The sequence below is a fragment of the Equus asinus genome, chromosome 13 (assembly GCF_041296235.1).
Source record: "Equus asinus isolate D_3611 breed Donkey chromosome 13, EquAss-T2T_v2, whole genome shotgun sequence".
NCBI lineage: Eukaryota > Metazoa > Chordata > Mammalia > Perissodactyla > Equidae > Equus > Equus asinus.
The window spans coordinates 24272952-24300014 of NC_091802.1; the positions used below are offsets into that span (position 1 = coordinate 24272952).

A 27063-nucleotide genomic window follows, 5' to 3' on the forward strand; every position below is an offset into this window, starting at 1 on the left:
CAATCCATTGCAATCTGCCATTCCTGCACCCTGAAGCCCTCTTCTGATTTATTGAACTCTTATTCTGCACTTTTCCTCCCCTCTCTTCTCCGCTCCCCAATCTCTCCACATCTGAGCTACCAAGTATTAAAGAAAAGTCAGAAGACTTTTATTCACTGGGTTCCCAACAAATTCACACGACTGAGATCAAGCCAACACTGGGCTGGGAAATCTTTTATTCATATCTAGTTGATGTCTCCACTGTGACTCCAAAGAGCAGTGTTGTGCAGGGTTTAAGATACGGGGCCTGGAGTCAGACGCAACTCATCGTCTTCCTGTGTGACCTCAGTCAAGGTGCTGAATGTCCCTAAACTTCATTTTCCACATCTGTAAAATGGAGTATCTAAATGAGGTAATTAATGCAAACCCTTAGCACCACAGAGTTCAAAAAATGGGAACTAATGAGGTAATTAATGCAAACCGTTAACACCACAGTGTTCAAAAAACGGGAACTAACACTGTCTTCGAGTTTGTCTAAGTCATCTTCCAACCCCCATTCTCTCTTCTACTCCTTCTTCGTTGGATAACCAAAACCTCCTCACCTACTTCACCGAAACAATTCAACTGAGTTCTGTCCACCTATTCTGGGAGGCAATGGTGGCACAGTGGAAAGAACACTGGAAGCAGGAGTCCAGCTGGTGCCACACACTAGGTATGTGACCAGGCACTAACGTTTCATCTGTGCCGCAGATCCCTCAACTGCAAAACGGGTATATTAATACGTTCCTTATAGAATCACTGGGAGAATTAAATGCAAAAATATGAAAAAGTATTAAGCAGATGAAGAGGGGGAAGAATAAGTGAGGTGATAAGGCTATCAATTAAAACAGACCTGGTTTCAAATTCCAGTTCTACCACTTAACCAGCTGTGTAACCTCAGGTAAGTTAAATTCTTCAGTCTTCAGTTTCTTGTCTGTAAAATGGGGAAAATAACTTCAAGGAGTTCTTAAGAGATTTAAAACAATGTGCAGACTACTTGGCATGTTGATTTCCCATCCTTCTCTGTGCTTCTTCTTTTCTCTCCATTTCAAAAACTCCCCTTTATTCACTAGACCAGTAAGTCTACCATTTTTGATAAGTAAAAAAAAAAGTTTAGCAATCTACATCTATATTTAACAGCAAATTAGACAAGTACTACTACACAAATATACTATGTTCTATCTAAAACATAACACTATCTAAAAGAAATTTCAAAGGGTAAGTTAAAAACATAGAAAAACTTTTCTAATATTTCCTTCCCATACCCCAAAAGAAGGATTCATATGCCCCTAGAATTTGGAAATTCATTTTGGAGGTCACTACTCTATTAGGCCAACTGTTTAAAGACAAAGATAAATATAATAGACTTGTTACAGCTCCTAGTACAGTGACTGGCATAGAGCAGATGCTCAGTAAGTATTGGTCCATTACAGTTTTAAAAAGCCTGCCTCCACACACACTCTTCTCTGTGCAAGTCTGCACAAAGTGAGCTCTCTGCTCCGTCTCCCTTTCTCTTCAATTCCCAACTTCCCCACCAGAGTAGCTGATACTTTGCTTCACTTCTGTGTCACACACTTATTCCTTAGCTCCGCTCCACTCTACTAAAGGCCCTTTCTCCAAGGTCACCAATGATCTCCTGATGGCTGAATGCATGGCTTCTGTATAATCCTCACCTTCATGACCTCCCTGCAACCTCATAACCCCATGGCCTACCCGCTTCCTTCCTCCAGCCTCTCTCCCAGGCTCCTTCCCTTTCGGCTCCCACTGAAAGTGCAGTAGCTTAACTCCACTTTGATCTCAAACATCAGTCTTCCTCTCTGTCCTTCCCTGGCTCCTCCTTTTGTTCCCTAAATCACCCCTAGGGCTCTGTACTAACCATTCTAAGTTTCCTTCTCTAGTGAATTTTGGCTCTACTTTTTAAATATATCCTATTCTCGCTGTGTCACTGCCATACCCTGCCTTGTATGCCATTATCTTTCTCAAGAGCTAGAGCAAACATCTCCTTACTAGCCCCATCTTTGTCGCTCTCTATTCTCCAGACAGTAGTCAGGGTAACCTTGTGCTTTAAAAAAACACACTCTGCTTGTTACTCTCCTGCTTTAAAGCCTTCAGTGGTTTCCCACCAAGCTTTTCTGCAAAGCCTAGACTCCCGATATGGCCCACAAAGGCCCCAAGTGATGTGGGCCCTGCCTTCCTCTCCTACTTTACCTCACACTATTCCTCTCCCCACCCCCATTCACCTCACTCTAGGTCCTTCGTGGTCCCCTTCAGCTCCTCAAAAATAATAAATTATTTACTGCCTCAAGGCCTGCATACTTGTGGCTCCTTTCCTGCCTGGAACACTCTCCATAGCTGGCTCCTTACCAGTCAGACTTCAGCTCACTTTCCCTAGAATGCAGTTGTCTGGCACACAGTGGAAGCTCAGTAAGTATTTGTTGAATGAATAGATTCCATAGTCCTCAGTCAGATGACTCCAAATCTAAATATCGAGAATCAATCTCACCCTTCAGTCTCAGCACCTCATTTCTAAATGCCTGCTAGATAACCAGACCTCAAATTCAGCATACCAAGTATGCTCAAAGCCAAACCCTTCATCTTTTCCCAAACCAGTTCCTCCAATTTTCTGAGATTATATGAGCAATGTAATCCACACTTTCCACTTCAGAACTATGAATTTCCCATTCATTTGCTCCACCTGCCCAAAATTCTCATCACTCTTTAAAACTGAATTCAAATATCACTTCATTCATTCATGCATTCAATCAACCACTTATTCATTCAACAAATACTTACTGAATACCTTTTATAAGGAAGGAACTATGTTAGATACTGGAAAGCAAAGCAGGCATATTTTTGTCTATTATACATCTGTCAAATAATCATACAACTATTTAATTATAAACAAAATAAATGCTATGAAGGAAAAAGAGCTAGAAACTACGAGAAAAAAATAAGTGAGGTATCAAGAAACACTCTTCTGATGAGGTGCTGAGTGAATGAGATATAACCTACACTAGGCAGACTGAAGGTAGGACATGCCAGGCAGAGGTTCAGCCAAGTCCCAGAAGCAGAAGACCAGCAGGCTGATCTTAAGGTGCCTACCATTTGGCCTTATATGTTACACCTATCTGGATCTGTCTCGTTCCCGTCCACCGTCCCATCCTCCTTCTATTGATAGCTACCTGAGAGAAAGGACATAGAGGGCTCTTATGTGTCAATATCCCCAGGAGATACTGAGTCACATGTCTGGTATCTGAGGAGTCTAAGCTTGTAAAAAGCTCCCAGATGACTCTGACATGCAGCCAAGTTTGTAAATCAAATGCCCAAACTACCTACTCAATAAACAGGAGTTGATTATGCTCTCACTAAAAATCTCTAAGGTCAGTATGGCAAATTGTTTCCAAAATTGGTCGCAATAATCCCAACCATCCTGCATGCCCTTCTGCAGTGCGACTTTGACACTCAACCCTTCAAGAGGTGGAGTCCATGTCCCCTCTTCTTGGATGTGGGCTACACTTGTGACTTACCTTAACCAAAAGAATGGGGTAAATGTGATGAAGTATGACTCCCAGGCCTAGCCCTTAAGAGGCCCTGTAGCTTCCATTATGGCCCCTTGGAAACCAACCATCATGAAAAGGAGCCCAATCTAGATTAATAAATGATGAGAGGCCAAGAGACAGATGGACCTCATGGAGGAGAACCAAGATGTTGCAGCCAATAGCTAGCACCAAGGCCCCAGAGATGTGTGTGAAGTCATGTTGGATCCTCTACTCCAATCAATATCACATGGAGCAAAGCAATATCTCCCTCTTCCCTGAATTACTAACCCACAGAATCATGAACAATAAAATGTTTGTCATTTGAAGCCACTAAAAGTTTTAAGGTGATTTCTTACACAGGAATAGATAACTGAAACAGTCAGAAATTCAACACTCTCTTTCAGCAGTCATTCAAATCTTTCCCAACTTTGATGATCAAGAAACTGTTCCTCATATTCATTAAAATTACTCCTCCTTCAATTTAAGTCCATTTCCTCCTAAATCTTTGAAGTACATGAAAAACAATTAATCAAAATCCCCCTGGCAAAAACTATGCTTGTACTCAAAGATAGTAATCAAGCCATCTCTTAGCTTTTCCTTCTCCAGGAGAAAATCTTTCCATTTTTTTTTTAAACTTATGATAGGACTTATCTTTTTAATTTTTTAATCATCTTTATCCTCTCTTAAGTATGGCAGGACCAAAATTGGATGCCACATGCCAGTATCTAACAGAGATTATTTCCTAGCCCTCATGGTTCACCTTTCTATAATCAAATCCCACAAAGTCCCAACTACGGCATGTTAGGACCCCAAAAGTTGTGAATTACCCTACAAACTTAATCACTTACTAGAATTACTGTGAAGCCTTTCCTACTCTTAACACTCAGCTTGCTCCATTTTGTGATGACTCCCTTCACTCATCAATCTGGGTTGACACTCCACTATTGCAGTAGGTTTTAACAAATTCTAGACATTTAAAGCACAATAGAAAAGCTTCAGAGGTTGAAGTGGGCACACCATTAATTTCAGTGAAGGTCTCTAACCACGGTCAAGGCCTTTCCACAAGGTTAGGCAGGCTCTGGGTACCTCCTCCTTCTACCATGAAGATAAAATAGCCTTGTAAAAGGCAAGATCTTTAGCACTTGTGTATTGAGCAAAGGCACCTATTCTACAGAACCCAATAGGACAGATTTAACTACAAAGAGACAAACCAGCTGCTTAACACAGTGTAAAAACATGTTTTTTTCCTCTGAGTCTTACCTGAATGTATGCTTCAATGTCAGAAGTAGCTTTATAATCACCAGTAAAATAGGCAAAATAAAGCCTACCCAACACAAGATATTGCAGGTATCAAATAAAATGACACAAGAGAATAATTTTGTAAAGTACTATAAAAATGTTAGGTGATATTGTGGGACTAGGTTTTAGCAAGCCTTATAAATCTTCAAATTAACTCTGAATGGTTACCAATGGTTTCAGGTGACATATACAGAATAGGCACCACGGGCTTAAGTTCATCAAATAGGAACCAAAAACATGCCATCTAACAAGAGAGCTTATGAATTTTCTAATACTGCCAAGACTAATAAAGCCATCTGGACTAGTGGATTGACCCTGGGGACCCACACTTCAGCCACTGTCTGGAGGTGCCAGGCTCTAGGTCAGGGACCAGGTTCAGTCAAGGAACTCAGTAGTCTAGTGGAAGAGATAGACTGCGGAAGTCCAAATAAGGAAAAATAACTCTACTTGAGGAAGTCAGGGAAGGTTTAACATATGAACTAAGCCTCCTAGGAGATGAGTACTTTGCCAGCAGAGAAGGGGAGGCCACTAGGAAAAGGCACAGAGTCCTAAAAGGAAGTGGTTTAATCAGGGACTGAAAAAATGAGTTTAATGAGGTTTGGAGAGGAGAGAAACGCTGGAGAAAGGAGCGGGAGCTAAGACGGGCTACAGCAAGAGGTAGGACAGGGTCAAAGTGTAAAGGACTTTACCTATCAAGCTAAGCAGGAAACAGGGCACAAATGGCACTCTGCAAACCCAAGAATGAAAAGGTCAGATCTGGCCTTTAGGAAGGTAACTGTAGCAACAATATGAAGAAATAGGAGCCAAGAACGACCTATGGTAGAGTGGCAAAAGCCAGGTCAAGATTTGATAAGGGTCTGAACCAGAAGTTACAAACTCAAATTCCTGGAGACAAAGCGAGTAAAATGTGACATCTTTAGTGTGTAAGATCTGGGGGAACGGTGGTATCTGTAATCTTTGAAGAGTGCAGGCCCTGCCTTAAAGTATTCACGCACAAAGTTTTAAGTCACTTGGCAGATTAAACAAAATGTCTAGTTTTTGACCTCTGGTAAATTAAGGCAATACAGTGGGAATGAAGAAAAGACATACATCAAACACTACTCCACTATAATCAAAAGGGTTTAGCAACCACAGATTTAGCATATTTAGAGGATGTGAGGCATAAAAAGAATGAACAGGAAGATTTGGTGGACATAATTATCAGAGTTCAAACATACAGCAATAAAATCAGATAAGAGATATGGGTAGGGGAGATAACGAGTTGTTATGCATTGAATTTAAGATGCCTTTTGAACACCCTGGTAGGTCTGTCGAGTTGGACAAAGTTTGTCAAGATTTGTCAAGTCGGAAACAAGGATCTGAAGTTTGGGAGAGACAGCTCGGCTGGTAAGACATACTGAGGATAGCTAAATTTATGGCACATTTGAGATCCTTAGAGGAAGGAGGTGGGGGAAGAGTGAAAAGATACCTCGTGAGTGAGATGCCTTGGGGCATCTTAACATTTATGGGATAGTCAAAAGAGAATGGGAATAAAGGAAGGATGCTCCAGAAACTCAGAGGAGACAAGGTGGCCTCCAAGCCAAATGAAGAGGGTTGCTGGGAAAAAAGAAATGGTTCAATAAAGAGTGCTTCAAGCCAAATGCTAGGCAGAGATTAAATAAGATGGAGGCTGAAACCAGAACATCAGTTTTGGTAACAAGGGGTTTACTTGTGATCTTCAGGAAAAGATGAGTAGGGTAATGGGGATAGAAGCTAAAATAACAGAGTTGCTAAGAGGATCAGAGTTGAGGAAGTACCGTACAGGCTCTTCCTCATTCTACCCATGAGAACCTACTATGTGCCAAGTACCATGGCTATAATCCTAACAAAACAGACTGGAGTCAACCCAAGGCTCTCCTGAGTACTCATCCAGTCCTAGTGAGTAAGAAGAGACCTCAAGGAAGTGACTTCTAGGCTCAAGCCAGGCGGCTAGGGAAAGTTGGGGCAGGGTATTTCAGAGAAGTCTTGTTTGTGGAAAGGCCTGAGATGAAAGATAACATGAACCATTTGGGGGTAATTGTAAAGAGCAGAAGTAAATGTTGAGGGGGGCAACTCCCTAGAGATGAGGCTGAAAATTTAGAAGAGTAAGAGGTGAAGAGCAGGTGGGAAATAGGGCAGCAGCCTGAACAGAATTAGGGATGAGGAGGGGCTCTTCATAACACCTCAGAAAGGAATATGGAAACTCACCCATAAGACAGTGTTCTCTACAATTCCAAACTGACAGTTATTAGGTAGATAAGCACATATGTTTGCCTCTCTCTCTTCCTTTAACAATGGTTTAGCTTGACTAAACTACTTCTCACAAGATACAAAAAGAACAGAAAACATAAGAGCAAAAGATGGATAAAGTGTAAACCTAACGTGTTTGCCTTCTCTAAGGTCTATATAATAAATGGTCTAAATAGGTCTAAAACCACATCCAGATCCCAAATGAAATGAAACTTTTCCCTTCAAGACCCCCTCCAAAGAGCTGAAGGACTAACTTTAAGATTCCCAAATTGATAAGGATTTGACTCATTTCTGAAGACTAGAGATTTTCCCAGTTTCTCCTGCAGCTCAGTTTAGCTAATAAAACTAAGAGAAAAACAGTCTGGGGTTACCTGATTTTGCCTGTTTCAAAACATTGCCACGGCAGAAAGCAAGCTGTCTCCTGTTCCTGCTGCTGAGGTCCTTGGAGCCACGCTCAGATGAGATCATCTCAGGAACCAACAGCGGCGGCTTTCAGGCAAAGTGAATGGTGCCGCCTGGGGACGTATCTTTGGTAAGCAAGATTGCAACAGAGCAAGCAGTTTACCCAGGGCAGTGCTGACTCACACTGGGCAAAACTCCTATTTCCCAAACAACTCAGCCGGAGCCGACTGCAATCAACTGCAACCTTGGGAAGAAAAGGCACCCCACCGCTCTTTAAAAATCGAGTGCTGATTACTGGGGCAGGTAAACCTCATTCCCCTACTGCTGGTCACTCGGCAGCCTCTGGAGCCCTTACCTGGGAAGCTCCAATGGTCACTTTCTGAAATTTCATCTGAGAACAGCCTAGGGCTCAGGACAAGATTACTCAAGGTAGCAGGTTCACAGCTCTGAAGATTTCCCCAAGAGGCTGATAGAGAAATCATTTTGCACTTACAAATTAGAACATCTGGGTCAGAGGATCCTGGGAACTCGCCCAGTCATCGCTAGCTGCTCAAATCATGAGAGTAAATTTTTATCAGCTCTAACCGGGCCCACGCTTCTTTTTCCCCTCTAGGCCTTCTCTGACCTCTCTACTTCCTTAGACAACTTAAGTTCTCTAATTAAGACAGACATACTGCAGGTTTTTTTGTTTAATCAGCTGCCACATTCTCTCTGCTAAAGCTAAATTATCCATCATACCTACCAGATGCTTAAGGAATATAGGAGTCTGTGAAAACCGCCTTAACATTTGCCTTTAAAAGAAAAATCCCTAAATGTATGTCGATTCTCATTTATTGGCCAGCTTATTAAAAAATCAATTCTAGAATGACTGGCTCATCAAGAGCTATTAATTGGTATTGAATTTGCCCTGACAGGCTAGAATTGGCATTGGTGCTACACAAAAAAACTAAAGATTGAGTCCTTGCTTTCTATGTGTTTTCATTTGACGAAAAAGAAATTAAAGTTCATGTCAGATCCTTCTGTTCTCTGCTCAAAATTTCCCATACTCTCCAGCAATTCCTTAGCATGGGCATTTGAAGTTACCACTCCTAGCCTCGTCCATCCTTCGAGGTAGGTCTCACATGGCATCAACTCTGGATATAGCTGCCAACCTGGCTTGTCATTCAATAAATATTATTAGGTTAATTAAAATGTACATGTAGACCATCAGAATTTTGGTTTAAAAAACTATGCTACTTAATTGTATTCCTTTTCCAGGGGCTAACTTAAAAGTTATTTATCCAACTCATTTAATTTCCCTTAATTACATTATTCCAGTAGGATAGACACACTGAGCTTTTATCAAGTTTTGTAAAACGTTCTCTCTTTTATTTCCTCCCCTTCAGCATTTTCCTTTTCAGAACATGGCTGTGTTTAAAGAAGTTTTCCTACAGTATGTGTTAATTAGTCCTTTTCAAATGATAAAAGCATCTTTACAGCAGTTGCCAACCATTATCTCACGGACCACACTTTAAAAAATATTTCTGTAGTTGATGATAAGTCACAAACGTTCTAACACAAAGCACCTCTCAAGGCACATACAGTATAAAGGAACATGGAACCTCTTTTGGAAAAAACACAGTATTGTTCGCAGCTTCTGGCTCATTCTGTAATACTAAACTTAAAATAAGGAAGAGAAAATCCAGATGGTACTGTGCCCAGGAAGTAAATGTAAATTATACAAAGAGCAACGTCAGGGCCAGAAGCATCAGAACTTCCTAATTCTGCTAAGAAAAGCACCATTTAGCAGGTGAGGAGAGCTGTGGCAGCTTATCATTTCCTTGTTTGGGATTCTGTACAGTTCCAATCAGTTTCCCCAAAACATAACTATACTCCATCCTAGTTCCCTCTTTTAGACCAGAAAGCCTGAGTTATATATGTTTAGAGCTTTAAAAAGATGCTAAATCTGAACTAATGGCTTCAGGCACTTGAGGTTTAATGAGGTCATATGAAAATTATGAGAATATAAGAGAAATAAGAAAAATTATTGTGGCTTTGAGCTTCAGTTCTTTCAATGCATTATCCTAAAATTCAGACAAGTAATTCATCACCCAGTTATACAGGTTTATTTTTTTTGGGTGGTCACAACAGATATTGAATATGTGTGTGTGTGTGTGTGTGTGTATGAAATTTGCACACACTTGGGGCTGGCCCCGTGGCTGAGTGGTTAAGTTCATGCACTCTGCTTTGGCGGCCCAGGGTTTCGCCGTTCGAATCCTGGGCGTGGACATGCAAGCCCTCATCAAGCCAAGCTGAGGCAGCATCCCACATGCCACTAGAAGGACCCACAACTAAAAATACACAACTATGTACCTGGGGGCTTTGGGAGAAAACGGAAAAATAAAATCTTTAAAAAAGAAAAAGAAAAAGAAATTTGCACGCACTCATACCCCTTGTTTTACTTTTTAAACAAAAATATGTAATGCCATTTATAGCGCACATTTGGTTTTTTTTCTCCCTGCAACAGATCTCACCATTATAAACAGTAAGCAGGTGTCAAAAGAGAAATAAAAATATTCCTTTCTCAGGATTCTTATAGTCTTCCAAATTCATAGAAGATTACCAAACACATACACAAAGATATGGAAGGACACACATGCCAGGAGGGGAATTGCAATGGGAGCAGATCAAGGAAATATTTTTAGCTTTATCAGTATTTGAGATTTTTCTAACAAGAAGCTTATATTGCAATATCACTTGGTAATTTAAAATTTGGTTAAAGTTTAAAATTTTTTTACCGTTTATGAACTACTTTAACGTTTTCCTCCTCACTTGTTCCTCTCAACACCTCCCTTTCACTACTTTCCCATTCCCAACATCCTAAACCATACTGCACATTTCTTCTTCTTAAAGATTTTTTATTTATTTTTTTTCCTTTTTCTCCCCAAAGCCCCCCGGTACATAGTTTGTTTTCAGTCGTGGGTCCTTCTAGTTGTGGCATGTGGGATGCCACCTCAGCATGGCTTACCAAGCGGTGCCATGTCCGAATGGAACTGGCGAAACCCTGGGCCGTGGAAGCGGAGAGCACAAACTTAACCACTTGGTCACAGGGCTGGCCCCTACATTTCTTCTTCTTAACAAAATTTATCTTACTTATGTCCACATCCTTTTTCTGATTGAGAAGACAGTGAATTGATAAACCCAAACTTTCAGAAACCAGCAGCAGTCTCACTTTGTTAAGAATTAGGGACATTGCCAAATTCTAATCTTCGGTGTTCTGATCTTATAATCTTTTTTTTTAAAACTAGAGTACCTCCTCTTCAAAAAGACAATAGGATTGTCAAGCAAACATCTATCATCTAATAAATGACGGAAAGTAAAGATGAAAAATGAAGTAAATTTTAGGATACTTGAGAATCAACGCTAGGGCTAAGAATCAACAGGGGTGCTTATTGAAAATGATCACTTCTCGTCCCAGTTCCAGACACTGAATTAGCAGAAGCACAGGGAGGCCCCGAGTCGGAATTTTTAATAAGCACCTCCCTCTCCCAAGCGGTTCGACGCAGACAGGCCCTGGATCCTGTTTTGAGACAGGTCACAACTATGCTTCCTAAGCACTGTTCACAGTAAAATGAAGTTTCTTTTCAGAGACCACCAGACTCAACACTCGCCTCACTGAGCAGCCTTAGACATCAGTCCCCTCGCCCACAAGAACCGCCAAGAAAATAACAATTGAACTGTATTTATTTTGTCGATTGGACCATTATTTTCTTCAAGCCTCCAGAGACAATTATCCTAACTACTCTTAAGGATTTTAGCTGTCACCTATAGTGGTGTTATACTGAGACGTTTTCACACCTGGGATGCAGTACAAGGGGCTTAATGGAATTTTTATGGCTGTGAAAATTAAAGTTCACTTGACTCAACAGAATAGTCAAATAAAACAAAGGAGAAAACCTCCCCAAAGGCATGGCTTGAAAGGAGAAGCTTTTGACTTCCTGATGAGGCAGTTCTGCCCAGAAATTCAAACCACGGGATGCTATATAGCTCATATGTCTTCAGAGTACCCGAATGCCAACTTATCACCAGAGCATCAGCCGACGCAGGCTTACTGGAGCATGTGGAAGCACAGACCTGCTGTATAAAATGGCCTCTCCTGGGAGCCAAAGCTGTCGCCACGGCGGGGATCATTCCATCTTGGGGCCAGAAGGACCCGACAGTCCTTTTAATCTTTAACCAGCCACTTTCATGTTCAGATATAGGAACCGGCACTGCGTGAGGTTCAACCCGATTCACAGCACTTTGCAGCAAAATCACCCCTGAGCTGCGTGAGGGCACGGGAACAGAGTGTGTCCCTGCTGGTGCAGTTACCAGAATCTGTTCCATAGTGTGACTGGGGGCACTCTATTATCCACTCTGGTATAACACTCCATAGTTCAGAAAGGTATCCAATACCGCGGGTATATCAGCCTTCCTCAGGCACAGTGAAATTCTAGGTTCCTAAGTGTCAGGGATTGACAGAGTAGCAAACCTGCAGGAAAAGGAAGAATCCAAGGCTGAGAAGACACAGTCTGAGGACCTGATGACAAGATTGGGAGAAAGGAAGTCAGCAACGTAACCAAACTGCTTTCTTGAGGAGCTCACTTTAGAAACCTGGCAACGGCAATCTTGGAAGCATGTGATGGGCATAATTTTCTCTACAAAGCTATTTCTTCATTTTTTCCTGAGCTGCTAATACAGAAGAAGGGCAGGGGAAAGGCCCTTGTCAAACTCCATCCCTTAAACAAGGCCAACAGCTTCAATGAAGTGACTAGCAAGCTCCTGTCCTATCCCCCAGTAACTACTCTCCCAAAACAAAAGGTTCTGTAATTCAACTTTGACGACTTCCTGAATTCATAAATCTTCTTTATTGTACACCTCTTGATTCTTCTCCTCTACACACACTCCTGCCCCTCCCACTCCCACTCTCTCCTCAGACTCGTGCCCTGTCTCCAATAAGTCAAACTTCCTAAACTTTCACCCTGGTTTCCATTAAAAACGCCACAAGATTAAGTTACCTTTGTTCACATCCCCAAGTCTAGGAGGCCTTTGGTGACGTGTGTTTCATCTTGACGGGAGATTTCCAGCCAAGTAGATAAGATTACTTGTTCACCTACAATTAATCTTCAAACTGGTTTCTGTAGGCTATGGAAATAAAAGGATGAGCTGCACAGCTTGGATGTCCCATCAAGGTAATCAAAGTAATGCAAGAGGGAGAGAAGACAGGAGGAGACATTCCAAAATAAAGACTGAACTGTGCCTTTCAGGAGCACTTAAGGAAACACTCCATCTGACTAAGCACCTGACGAGCAGACAAATACCCGAAGGACTAGACATTCACTAAAGATGACTGCTCACAGTTCTGGCTTCCCCCAAGGTTCTGCAAGAGATCACATCAGAAATCCGACTTGCATTACTAGGTGGCTACATAGATCCTAACATCCAGAATTCTACTGATTTACTTGCAAATAAAGCTACAGTCTTATTTCAACCCAAACCCACGTAACAAGGAAGAAAATATAGTTCAGGTGTTTCAAAGGTATCTCTCTTATCCCTTTTATAAGAAAACACAAGAAGGTTAGAGAAAGGAACCCAAAGCTTTGTCCCAGGCATTAAGTGCTCAAAAAATAAATCACAGGAAAAATGCCCATAATACATTACCCACTGGAAGAAAAAAAAAGCACTACAGAACAGCAGGTGGGGAATACACACAGACACACACACACACACACACACAGAATACATACATACATAGAGAAAGAAACAAAACACATATAGTTAAAAAGTCTAGAACCATTTAATAGTTACTTCCGGCAGGGATGGGGGTTTACCTTCTGCTTTATACAGACACTTCTGTGCTATTTTAGAATGAGCAGTGTACACTAATTACTATTACCAGAATAAAGTACCTAAGATCACTTGATAAATAAACTGAAACAAGAACAATTTGAACAAGTTGTTAGGGCCATTCTGAGCCAAATTTTCAGCATATTTAAGGCTATATTCATTGAGGCAAATTTATAAAAAATTAACCAAACGTTCACAGTCTTGGGATAGCATCGTTGGTTCCTTCACCACCACCAGCAGCACTGTGCTACAAACAGTGCTGTGCTAGGTGTTGCCAGGTAAAGGAAGAGAGTTAGTCTTGTGCTCGCACTCCTTGCTTCCACCAAGGTTAGTCTTGGTTAGTCTACCCCCTCTCAAGGAAAGCGTCACGGGGGGATTAGAAAGCAAGTCAGCAGACCACTGAACACTACAGAGGGAGAGCCACACAGAGGGCTAACAACACACAACTCAAAAATCTTTGCTCTTTGTCAGTCAAATCAGTTTTACTAAGTAATCTGATGAACTTAAAAAACAAATATGCTATCTATTAGAAAAGCCAAAATAAAAAATGGTGACAATACCAAATACTGGCAAGGATGCAGAGAAACTGGATCGAATACATTGCTGGTGGGACCATAAAATGGTACAGCCCCCCTTGAAAATAGTTTGGCAGTTTCTTTAAAAAGCTAAACATATACTTATCATTAATACTCAGCAACTGTATTCCTGGAGACTTAACCCAGAGAAATTAAAACTTGTGTCCAGGGCCAGCCCCGTGGCCGAGTGGTTAAGCTCGTGCAGTCCGCTTCAGCGGCCCAGGGTTTCGCTGGTTCAGATCCTGAGCACGGACATGGCACCACTCATCAGGCCATGCTGAGGCGGCATCCCACATGCCACAACTAGAAGGACCCACAACTAAAAATATACATTTATGTACCAGGGGGCCTTGGGGAGAAAAAGGAAAAATTTTTAAAAATCTTTAAAACAAAAAAACGTGTCCACAAAACACCTGTCCACAAATGTTCATAACGGCTTCATCTACACTTGCCAAAAACTAGAAACAATCAAAATGCCCTTCAATAAGTAAATGGTTAAAAAAAACTGTGGTACATTCATACCATGGAATACTACTTAGCAATAAAAGGAATGAAGCACTGTTACACACAACAACTTGGATGAAGGGCATCGTGCCAAATGAAAAATGCCAATCTCAGAAGCTCACATACTGCTATCATTCCATTTCCATAACATTTCAGAAGTGACAAAATTATAGAGATAGCAGATTCCTGGCTGCCAAGGATTAGGGGTGATGGAGGAAGCGGGGTGACGATGAAAGTGCAATTATTCATTCAACTGTCCCACCACTATGCGGAACCAAGAAAGGTGAAAAGTTTGTAAAGCAAAGCACATTTCATATTATTTTGCAGTCCCTACTATGCCAGAAAAAACAAAGACTCCTGAAGCATGGATCAGTTGCTGGCCCAACCACTGAGATACATTTCAGCCATTACCTGTGCTCTATCCTGCCAGGTATTTTTATCCGAGCTCCCCCAGAGCCATAAGCAATGAGCCAGAAGGCTGCAGAAGGAACTCAGGCAGAAAGAACTCTCAAGGCAATTTCAGCTCAGCATTCAGCCAAGCATCTTGCCTGAAATCAAAAGTGTCAGAAAACTGCAGCAATTAGACAAATTGTGAAAGATGTGGTTACCAGGAAGGGCACCTCACACGTGACAAGCTTCTTACCACAAACAGTTTCTCTTACAAAAGTCTCAACAGCAGTCCCCAAAATGTGAGGGAGAGGTTGGTGGGAACAATTACAATGATGCTTCCTGCGATTCTCTAAGCCAGTCCTCACAGGACCTCACGTCTCGAGTCCAGATAACAAAGGTTTACTTTCTAACGGATCAGGGCTTCTTACTGAAAGTGGTCTAGCACCGTCCACTCCACTATCGCTTACAACCTGAGGCCCCGTGGGGCACCTACATCACATAGCTTACATGGAAGTGAATTTACTGGGAAGGCCCACTGACAAACAGGAAGAAGTCCCCCCAGAAATTGAAAAACGGAAAACCACCAACAAATTCTCCTCTAACTCAATGCTTTAGCTGTTTATACAAAGTATAATTTTAGAATCAGGAATAAACTATAAAACAATTCTTCAGTACTAATAGAACTAAAACTAGTAAAACGAGTCCCGAGGATTGCTAATATCATTTATAAATCACATTCCACACAAGGAGGCCCATGTGTAGAAGGACAATTATAAGCCCACGTTACATGAAATGGAACCTATTTCTAAAGACCTACTCTGAAAAGTCATCGTGAGAGATGAGCTGACAGAGTGTGAGGCAGCTGTAGGCTGGCGATTGAGAGCTCCACCTTCACAGTTCGCCTACTTGGCTTCAAATCCTGTGTGGCCTTAGGCCCACTATTTAACTTCTCTGCGCAGCCTTTTCATATCTGTGGAACATAGATAATAGTACTCATACCTCCTAGGATTGTTGGGAGGATGAAATGAATTCAGAGTACTGTCCCTGGCACACGGTAAGCACGCAATAACTACCAGTAGTTTTTAAACAAGTAAAATATGGCTCGAAGAGAAGTATCCCGCAGCAAAAGCAATGTCAGTCTTTTGATCACTCTTACACAAAATTCTCTCATACTTTTAGACAAGAATAAGCCTTCCCCCAACTTCCACCAAAGAATGCACACAATTTCATTCAGAAAAAAGTGTCATCTTACACAATGGAATGAATAAAATAAACCCTGCTGAGCATGCCTAACACTTCCCGAGCTCTCGTGGGCAACATGTGATTTCAATAGGAAAGGGGCCGGTTTTGTAAAGACAGTTTTATAACATACTTCACCAAATGAAATGTTCAGAGTGAAAATTCAAGCCTTCCCAGAGCAGGCAGAGAGATTTTCAAAAACATCTGTACCCTCACTCATGTGCCCCATCCTTCTTTCCTAATCAAGGTCATAATTACAAAAGTCCCCTGCAGGCTGGCACACAGCCTGACAAGTTGCTGTCCTACTGAATAGTCACTAACTAGGAAAGAAAGGCCCAGGGAGAAGACAGTCTCATAACAGCCCACACTGCCACCCGGTTCCAGTTAGGAAGACAGAGTGTATTCCAGAGATGCTTAAAGAAAAAAGGCTTGACCTGAATAACCTAGACACATGCCATACCTTTCTCCATTGCTAGGTTTCCCAACTATTCAGGGAACAACCATAGACATTTTGGATTTAGAAACATAAATTGTTTTCAAAAGTTTTCAGACAATGCTTGTCCAAAGGCCCTAACATAGCTAGTAATTTAGACAGCTGTGCTGGGAGCCACAGAAGCTGCATTTTTTAACTAGTATTGCTTCTGAACAATTGAAACTTTCTCCAGTGCAAAGTCCAGACACAGGGAGCAGTGTTCCTCGCAAACATCCAAACAGTTTCATTATTGTTTAACTACCAAAATAACAGCGCTCCAATAATCTATCAAGTTTGACATTTCATCCAACTAAGCAATTAAACCAGGACACACAACGTGCAGGGAGAGATTTTTTTCCCCTGCTCCAAATCAACACTCATTCTGACATTACAACCACACAAACCAATAATCCTTGTTCCTAGAATACTTATAAAGGCGTCTAAAAAGCAAACAGACAGAAGTGCCTCAAAGAAACCATGCACTTCCAAATTTGATTTTGTCTCCCACCTTTAAACATCTTAATTAACTATGAGTAAAGTTACAAGCCAAGAAGTTAGAAACTCCTTTCTAGCGTTTAGTCAAAAGAGGTAAATATCTCTCCTGCTACAGGCACAAAACGTAAGTCCTATCAATTTATTCTTAAATACGTTAAAGGTAAGCATCCCTCACCTAATCCCCAAGTATTAAAATTGTGGTGCTGATCTAGCAAATCATCAACTGATGGAACCTCTTTTCCCAAGCAGGAATGGGAGTTCTCAGCGGGCTGCTTGAGTTACAGGCAGCATAAGAAAAAACACGATCAATGACCTCTGATATCAAGTTTCTAAGTGTGTAGTCACACACCCTCCATAGAGGTCCACGTCAATATAAACACAAAAAATCACAGTAAGTAATACATTGCTGTTCATCCAAGTGCATACTCTTTCTGGTAATTTATTTTTCTTGTACTTTATAAAAACACTAGTTGGTAACAGATAAGAAAGAAACCTTACAAAACTGGTCCTTCATTACAGAGAGTTGGAGAGCACTAACCTTTCACACCAGAGTGCCAGTTTAGTCATCTATTGTTCTGCTGGGATCAAAGCACCCTTGCCCTCACTATCCTATAGCTTCTGATTTGAAGGTAATTAGAAAAACCAGGGGCCGGCCCTGTGGCCCAGTGGTTAAGTTCGAGCGCTCAGCTTCAGCAGCCCGGGGTTTCACCAGTTTGGATCCTGGGCACGGACATGGCACTGCTTGTCAGGCCATGCTGGGGTGGCGTCCCAAATGCCACAACTGGAAGGACCCACAACTAAAAATATACAACTATGTACTGAGGGGCTTTGGGGAGAAAAAGGAAAAATAAAATCTTTAAGAAAAAGAAAAGAAAAACCAGTAATAAGGTAGACCATGGTGTGATCTAATGGAAAGAGCACCGAATTAGGAGTTAAAAGACCTCACTGCTGATCTGCAAGAGCCAACAAACTTGCTGGAGACCCCGGGTGAGTCTGGGTCCCTTTACTTCTCTGTGCCCTGCCTTCCTCCTCTGCAAAATAAAGGCAGCCCTCTAGCATCAGCATTTCTCAGCCTTATTATTATTTTTTAAATGTGTGGTTCTTTCTCACGGCAATACTTTCTCCAAGTGTGGTCTGCAGATAAGCTACATCAGAATCCCCAGCTTCATTCCCAAACACAATGATTCTATAGGTCTGGGCTAGGAACCAGGACTCTGCAATTTTTACAAGTACCGAGGAGACACTGACACACGCTAAAATCTGACATCTATTGTCGTAATATATATTCTTACTAATGCCTTTAGGAATATAAAAAGATCACAATTTGTGTGTAATCCCTGACAAAGAAATTATTTTAGGTAAAAAGAACTTTTTAAAATCAGTATATTAAAACTTACAGAAAGCATGTTTTAGTATGTTTTTATATTTGTAATATATAACAAAAAATTTCAACTTTTCCCCATTTTAAAAAATGATGTTTGGTTGGGAAGATCAAACGTATTTTTTTTTTTTTGAGGAAGATTAGCCCTGAGCTAACATCTGCTGCCAATCCTCCCTTTTTTGCTGAGGACGACTGGCACCGAGCTAACATCCATGCCCATGTTCCTCCACTTTATACGCGGGATGCATACCACATCATGGTTTGCCAAGCGGTGCCATGTCCACACCCAGGACCCAAACCAGTGAACCCTGGGCCGCCAAAGCAGAACGTGTGCGCTTAACCGCTACACCACCAGGCCGGCCCCTCAACCGTATATTAACATGTATGTAAACATTTACATGCTATGGCATCAAAAGCTACTTTCTTGACAAGAAATTTTGTATCAATCCCTCCCAAACAAAACTAGTGGCTTATTTTTACGTATGTGTTGCTTCTAAAAAGATGAGACAAGGGGAAAGATTTCAGGATGCTATTTGTGAGCATTTCCACAAATAACAGTGCAGGTGTGGACAGCCTGTATCTCAAATAAAAACCGAATTAGATAAAATTGTCAATATATTTTCATTTTTAATATCAGTTTTGGTAGTACAAGAGACATGTTGATGTGCTATATAAAAAATTATATGAAATAAATAAAATTTAGGAATCCAATGAAGATCATCTGGAGGTGAAGCTGCAGACTTTCTATCATTTTTATGGCCCCCATTAATCAGTTGGTTCCCTGTCGCTGTTCAACAAGCTGCTGGTCTGCAACCGTGTCAACAGTCAGAGAGTTGGGAAACACAGCCAGATCAATGGGTGTGGGGGTGATGATTCAGAGTTACCTGGAGTGCTGGGTCCAACCATATGATGAGGGTAGTAGGGAACGTAGAGTGCCCTTTGTCAAGCTCTCTGGGAATATTCTGGCACCCCTCCATCCCCACCTGCTCTGTAGCAAACACTGGCTAAGGTAAACTTCAACTCTGACTCAGAATCATTAACTCCTCATAGGTATATGATAAAATGACCAAGAATGGCAGCTGAGTCTAGCCACGCCCAAAAGGTAGAAACAGAGGCAGACAAATGTGAGAGAATCTGAAGAACTAAGAATTTTCCACTGTGGACTGGCCAAATCCCAGCCGCAGCAGTTCTTCCCTCCCACCCCACATCCCTTGCACAAAATTTTAGCCTCTAACTGTTCCTCTTCACCCCCATAAAACCCGAATGGCCCAAACAATGGCTAATCTGCAAAAACAATTCCTCCCTCTTCCAAGAACCACCCTTGACTAAGGATTCCTCAAACCAGCTGAACTTCAGCTGACCCACTCCTGCTAAAGCCCTAGAAAACATTCCACCCTCTTTCCCCAAATTAGATCGTTCCTTTTGTCCAGCATTTTCAAATAAAGGTTTATGATCTGGTAAACTTCTTTCACACCATGCAAAATAATAATTTAACATGGTCATAATTAATTGGCTGTGGACCCACTGACTCAAGACCTAAGCAAAGGTTAGACGTCGACAGACGAGGCTTGGTTATTCCTCAAGCAGACATCTTAATCATTATGAAAGTGAAAAAAACACAGAAGATTCAGAGAAATTGCTAGAGGGACAACACGCTTTCCTATATATATTAGCATAAAATATATTGATTCATGTGCCTCTAAGAATGTAGATGTGTGATCAGGACTAAGACTAGAAAGATTTTCCAAAACACAAAGAGTACAACAAGAAGAGGACGGGGTAGGAGAGGACAACACTCCATTTACTTAAGAAAAGCCCTTTTTTTTAAGTCTTTTAACATAATCCAGCAGTTGCAAATAAACAATGGCGTTGATTACTAAGGAATTACATTCAACAACTCAGAGGCCAGCAGAGCCTCCAGTTGGCCTAACTTCCTGTAAATTTCAGGATGACTAGGCAGCATTTCTTTAAAGAGGATGAAGACAGTTAAAACATTGCAGCAAATCAGCCTGGCTCCAAGGAGTTCAAATGGCGGTGGGCTTCCTCTACTCTGAGAACTGACCTGGTGCAAACAAAAGGCTGTCCCAGGGAGACCTGACCACTACACAGCCCAGAGATAATGAAACCATATCTGTGTATGAAATTCTAGAAAAGCCATGTAAACGTTAAACTAGGAGATGTCGGCTCAACCTGTAGCACTGGAGAGGGGCAACTTAAAAAGTCAAATAACACTAGCTCAACAAAATTGTTTAAAAGTTCAAATTCAGCACACAGGTGGTAGCCTCTAAAAAAGGCTGCTGAGAGAGCAAGAAGGTTTTGCTGTATCTTTTTATAGGAGAGGACAATGGAGAAATTACCAGACCAAGGTCACTTTCCATTTTAGAAAAAAAAAGGATTAGCAGCCTTAACAGAAACAAAAACCTGTGTAGGTCAGAACTCCACGAAAGCAGCAGCCTGGTGAGAATCTCTCCCAGAATCCTGTAGGAAATGAAGTGTGGATTAGGGTAATTAAATGTACAGTCTTCTCAAGAGCGACTTCTGTTCCTGAAAACTAGAGCCGTTTCTGTGAAACGTATCATAGAAAAATTGAGAAGAGGATTTGCCAGGCATCAGAGCCTTTCCACTTCCACATCAGGTCTGCAGGCGCGATGATCTGAAAAGAACAGAGCAGCGATTGGGGAGGGAATTAAATAATACAGCTTATCAGAGAAAGCCACCCCATCCTCTAGTCTTTGCAAAAGTTCACATGCTCGTGTAACTCTAATATACTTATCGGTTTCCAGAAATTACATACACTTCCTCAAAAGAGACATAGGAAAAAATATAATCACGGGGTAAAGGCCAAACATTGTCTCTTCTGAATGCTTAAACAGCCAATTATGTGTCTTAATACATTAATGAGAGAGAGAGAGAGAGACTATTACAGTAAAGTTGAAGACATCTTAAAAAATGTACCCTGGGGCCTACGTCCATCCAACTGACAGCAAAATCACCCCTCAAAAAAGCAGTTTTATGCAACGTCTAGTATTTTAATTTCCCAGCTGCCAACAGAAACATATAAGGAGCAGAAATTAAACTAATTATGTCAGCAGTGCAGTGAACAAAACTTTAATTGTATTACCCACTAGTTAGACATTTGCCGAACAATACAAAAGCCCTTAAGGGGAGAAACTTCCTTAGAATACAAATGATTCCCAATCAATACGACAGAAATTAGTCTGTTTGGGCAATAAACAGATTCAGGGTTTAGATGTAAAAATTCAAACATCGTGATTCAATTTAAAAAATAAATATGTAGAAACAAATCTCTAAAATGGCCTTAAATCACTCTGTGATTTACATATGCTGTATCATTAATAGGTCCTTTAAGCCAGTATTGTACTAATAGCTTTTTTAACATCCTGCCCACAAAAGAGCCTATTCATTTAGCTAGGAGACAGGTGTTAGCAACTAGCAACCTCTTTTAGCCTTGAGTTCCAGGGGCCTGGCCTGGGATTATTGTGGCATGATTGGCAAGTCGAAAGGAAAGGCGGTTTGAAATAGGGAAAGGGAGGAGAGAGGGAAAGAGAAACAAAAAAGACCAAAAGGGAGAAAGGAAGATGAGGCAAGAAATGGATGTCAGGTGCTCCTTAACCAGGCCACCTTCAAAGCTTCCTAGCCTGATCTGAGCTCGCGGGCTACCACCCAGATACATGAGGCAGAATCTATTAATTTATTCCTGCAGACAGGAATTCTGGATATATGCCTACACTCCACTCATTCTAAAAACAAAAATTTTAAGTGTCCTATGACTCATTCTTCTTACCCATATTCTCTAGTTCTTAACTTTAATCTTCATTCTTTCATACATTTTCTAAAAGAGCTGACTGAGTAGATATTCCTAGAAAGAGATATAGAAAAGGCTGGATTTAGAAAGACATCTTGAGCCTACAGAATAAAAATCCTATGAGAAAGAGGAGAAAAGAACATTCATTGAGTTGCCTACAATGTACAAAGAACACATTTTCTCTCTTTTAACCCATATAACCATCCTACCAGGTACTATTTTCATCTTGCAAATGAAGAAATGAAGCTCACAGAGGTTAAGTAACATGTCCAAAGTAGATGGAGGAGCTGGGATTCAAAACCAGGTTTGTCTAGTTCCTAAATTGTTAGGGTTTTCCCAAGTTTAATTCCCCAACTAACATATTTAGTGCCCGATTCTGTTTTACCTCTGATGGTTCTGTATTTCAGCAATTTTTGTTCCTTCCATGAACTCCGCAAAGGACCTCTGCTAAATTTTATTGACTATCAAGCATCCATTATTTTCAATTAGCGCTTCAGCTATGTAGAAATGAAACATCTGGCAAGTTAGCTTTATTTTTAAAGCAGCCTACCTAGAGTTCCCAGGCTTGTCTCCTATCCAACACTGATCATAACTAGATTCGACGACCTATTCAGACCTCCAGTTGTTTCCACATTATCATTCATTTGTCCACTCAGGAAATAAAGGATGCTACTTTTATCAACCCTCCCTCATGACTCCTGATAGATAATACAGCAGAGGGGGCCTCTCTGTAAAGTAATTTACATAAAAGTTATAAAAGCTCTTTGTTATCTGTCATGACTCGGAAATAGGCTATTCTAGCAAATCAAACATCCTGGATAACATAATGATGCTTTTAAAGGGACCGGCAATTTATAAAGAATTTCAAAGCAACACATCAGTGGTTCCCAAACCTGGCTGAATATCAGAATCACTTGGGGAACTCTGGAAATAGATGCCAGAGTGGTTTTTAAAATGTAGATTCTCAGTCATCACTTACCCACTCAATCTCCAGGAGGTGGGGATGGGAAATCTGTTTTTAAAGAACCCCTCAGTGACTCAGTCGCCAAGTGCTGGGTACTGAATCGTTCAAGGCGTGGTTGGCTTTTGGAAACTCTTTGCAATAAAACGCTAAAAAGGCTAAAGCTGCACTAAATCCAAAGTGACCTTCTTTTGATGATTCAGGAGACTTCAGGATCTCCCAATGCCTCCTGGTTCCTCATTCATGACTAGTCACTAGTCACTGTACTGGCAAAACCAGAAAGTAAGGAAAGGTTAGGAAGATTTCATCTTGTTTGACAGCCAGAAAAACCAGCTTCTGTTTTTCTATCAGATTCGAAGAGCTGGTTTTACCCCAGAGGAAATGCAGATTTTACGCTTGCTTTGAAAAAGGAAAATGTTTAAAAACACGCAGAAGGATTCTCTTAAACAACTGCTCAGCTTCAATTCAGAACATTAATAGGCCCAAATGCATAAAAAATGTGGAATATTCAACCTGATCAAGAGAAAGCAAAGAAACTTCACGGCCGTCTTAATGAAGAGAAAGGAGGAGAATGGGTTTAACTAAGAATGGCATTATGGGATCAGATAAAACCACTGTCCTAACAACAGCAACTGATAAATCCCGGAAACTGGGAGAGCTGTCTTTCAACACATGAAGCCAACGATTCCTACCTCTCCGGGATGCCTTTCATGTAAGATATTATGGAGATATTAAGATATTAAGAGCACAAGTGGTTTTAGGATTTTAAAACTGTGAATAATATAAGGTCACAAAATAAGAAAGTGACCACACAATTTCCCTATCGAACGAGTGGGAGTTTATGTGTTTGGATATAAAAAGATCGTGCTTACAACTGTGAAAATCTTTCTTACCTAAACACGAGTAACCACTACCAATAACCAGTAACCATTACCAAACAATAATAATAATGAGGGGGCACTTCATCCCTTGAGACTTCACCAATAGGAATCTAAACCATATATTCTCATTAAACTCTAAATTATAACTTAGCTCTGTACTGCATGGGTTATGGGATTCCAAGGTGCAGAGGCGAAATCTTTCCTCCTAAAACAAACACTACAGCCAGTACAAGTTTGCTAAAAAAGTCTCTAATCTACCATTAAAACAATAGCAGTATTAAAGGTTCTATTATAAGAATAAAAAATGAAAGTGGAATTAATCCCCCTAAGACTCCTTAGGTTTATGTAGGTGTTTTCACACAGTCGTAGGCACAACACTTACAGATGGGTGTGGCTGTTTTAAACATCACAATGAACACGTAAAGAGGGAAGAAATGGGGCCCTTTTTTGTTATTGGTGCTGTTTGTCTTGTCTGTTTAAATGCTGGTTAACTGAAAACGCCTTTTCCACTGCTATTTTAAGAGCCCTTAAAGAGGCATTCCTATCAGATGGTGCTAAGCAGAATTATGTCAACTGGCTTGGCCATGAGAAAGTTTGAAAACAAATTAACTTCTAACCTTTCTGAGAACAGCTCTCTCTTTGTGTGTATTATTTTAGCAATTGGTTAAATTAAGTCAATTTAGAGGTTTACAATCCTTGATCCCTGAATGTAAACAGCCAGGATACCTGTTCAATATGAAAGTTTTTAGTGGGCTGATCTTTGTAATCAGACATAGACATTCAAGTGTGTGTGTGCGTGTGTGTGTCTTAGATTACATGGAAATTTTCTTCAAGCACAATCAAGTTATTAGTTAGCCCTGCCACAAATCTGCAATAGTTATATATAATTTTCACACTTAATAACACCTCTGAATAAACTGTAATTTACAGGTTGTACTCTGAGGTCCAGAATTATTAGGAAATATGCCATGAAGTTTGAGAAAGGCTTGCAATCATCTATTTCCTTGAATGTGAAAGAGAATGCAGTCAGGAACAAAGGATAAAGAAGCTGTCAGACCTGAAATCCCCTGAAGAGAAAGGAAATGTCACTGCCAGCTCCCAACCCTAGAACCGGGTATACAGACTCGGCCCAGCACCACGTCCCCTGCCCACTCCCATTCCTTAGAAAACGGTTCAATAAATGCACAGCCTTGGCCACACTTCAGTAACTTGAACGGTCACCGGGAAAACCACAACGCTCCAAACAGCTGTACCAACGAGAGTGACAGGAAAGTCTTCTCTGGCCTCCAAACCACCTGTAAAAGGGACTTACTGCTTTCTAAGAAGGCCATGCACCTGGAGACGTTTGTTCATCACGTCACTCTGGCCTTTAGCCAGGGTGCAAAGTGACAGCTGTGGGTAAAACCCTATTTCCAAGCTAACAATAATTCTTCCCTAGGGTAGGCTGGGAGGAGCATGGGGCACTCTTCCTTGATTACACAAGCCGTTTTCTCCCCTTAGAACAAATGACAGACCAACCGAAAGGAGGAAATACGCTGCTGTTTCTATCTCCCAGCCTGAACTCAAGCCCTGAGCACAGACGCCTGCATCGCGCCGGCCGCCCTGGTCCAGCCATCCGTCCCCACGCCTCGGCAAACGTCTCCCGGGCAGCCGGCCGGAGAGAGGCCGCACCTCCCCCTCCGTCTTAGCCCTCGGCGACCTCACACACATCACCGCCAACAAACAGAGGACAACTCCCAAAAGAGGGAACGGTGGACCCTGGGGGGAAACCACATTCCCAAACTTCTCCGTCAAGCCTCCGAACTCCAGCCGCCTTCCTCCTCCGAGAAGCCCGCAGGGCTCCTCCACTAGGAAGCAGGGCCAGGCTAGCGCCTCTAAAGGGGCACGCAGGCCGCCGCCGACCTGACTCAGTTTCCTCCGCCGTAAGCGGCATCTTGCCCCCACAAGCCAACTGAACTTGCCGGTCTGTAGGGCGACAGGAGACCGTTGAGGACACGCGCCTCCTGTTACTGTCCCCACAGGTGAAATGCACTGAGAGGACTTTTCATGGGACAGGTGCGGGCTAGCCTGAATGCGGCGACTTCCATCCCGCCTACGCAAGGGGAGCCCCAGGCCGCGCCCGCACCGAGGCGGCGCCCCCAGCCCACGGCGAGACCCGAGGCCGAGCAGCGTCCCCCACCCCGGCCTCCGCCAGGCCCCCGCCCCGGGCAGGGCGCTCACCTGCCGCGGCCGCCTGCCCGGCCCGCACCTGGGAGAGGAGGGGCCGGATCTGCAGCGCGGACGCCTCAGGCGGGGGGTCTCCTGACTCGGCCGCGGCGGCGTCTCGAGGGCTGAGGGGCACCGGGGGGCAGCCGCGACATCCTCACGGGCGGCCCCAGGAAGTCGGCCCCCCCCACCCATCCCCAGCCGCCCGGCCCGGCCGCTCCCGCCCCCCCGCGCGGCCCCGCCCCCCCGCGCGGCCCCGCCCCCTCGCGAGAGCGCGCCGCCGCGCCCGCCGCGCCCGCCGCGCCCGAGCCACCATAGAGAGGAGCCAGGCGCGCGCGGCTAGAGCGCGGCCCCGCGCGCGCCCCCTGGCGGAGCCTAGGCCGCTGGGAGCGGGCCGACGCAGCCTGCGTTCCGGCTGGGCGTCGGTTCCCCTGTGTAAGCGAGCCAGCTGCTCCTCGTCGCCTTGGTCACCGGACTGCGCGAGGAGCTGAAGGGTCCACGTCCCAGTTTCGGCTGGGTCATAGTCCAGCTGGGTGACCTTGAGCGAGTCCGTTAACGTCTCTGAACTCGTTTCATAATAAAAGTTTGAAAGTTGCCTGAGTTTCGTATGGCATTGTTCCTGGCAACAATGCTATAAGCACGTGATGTTTCCCCAAATTACGATGGAGGAAACCCCGGCCCATTAGGGTTCACTAGCTTATTCAAGGTCCCACAGCTGGGAGCCAGATCTATAGGACATCAAA

At 42.5% G+C, this 27063-nt stretch overlaps 1 protein-coding gene across 6 annotated transcripts in view; it reads right to left on the reverse strand.

Moving 5' to 3' along the window:
- RFFL (ring finger and FYVE like domain containing E3 ubiquitin protein ligase) overlaps window positions 1-26549 on the reverse strand; it is a 64999-nt gene extending 38450 nt beyond the window's left edge. For 2 of the 6 annotated variants that reach the window (XM_070482792.1, XM_044744599.2), the window contains exon 1: window positions 26364-26536. Coding sequence is in view for 2 of the 6 variants with exons in the window: in XM_070482787.1 (XP_070338888.1) it covers window positions 7496-7592 (97 nt within the window). In the remaining 4 variants the exon portion in view is untranslated. Of the gene's footprint in view, window positions 1-7495; window positions 7708-26335 lie in introns of those variants that run through there. The other 4 variants (XM_044744598.2, XM_070482791.1, XM_070482787.1 and 1 more) reach the window with 4 other exon arrangements.
- Between the last annotated feature and the right edge of the window lie 514 nt (window positions 26550-27063).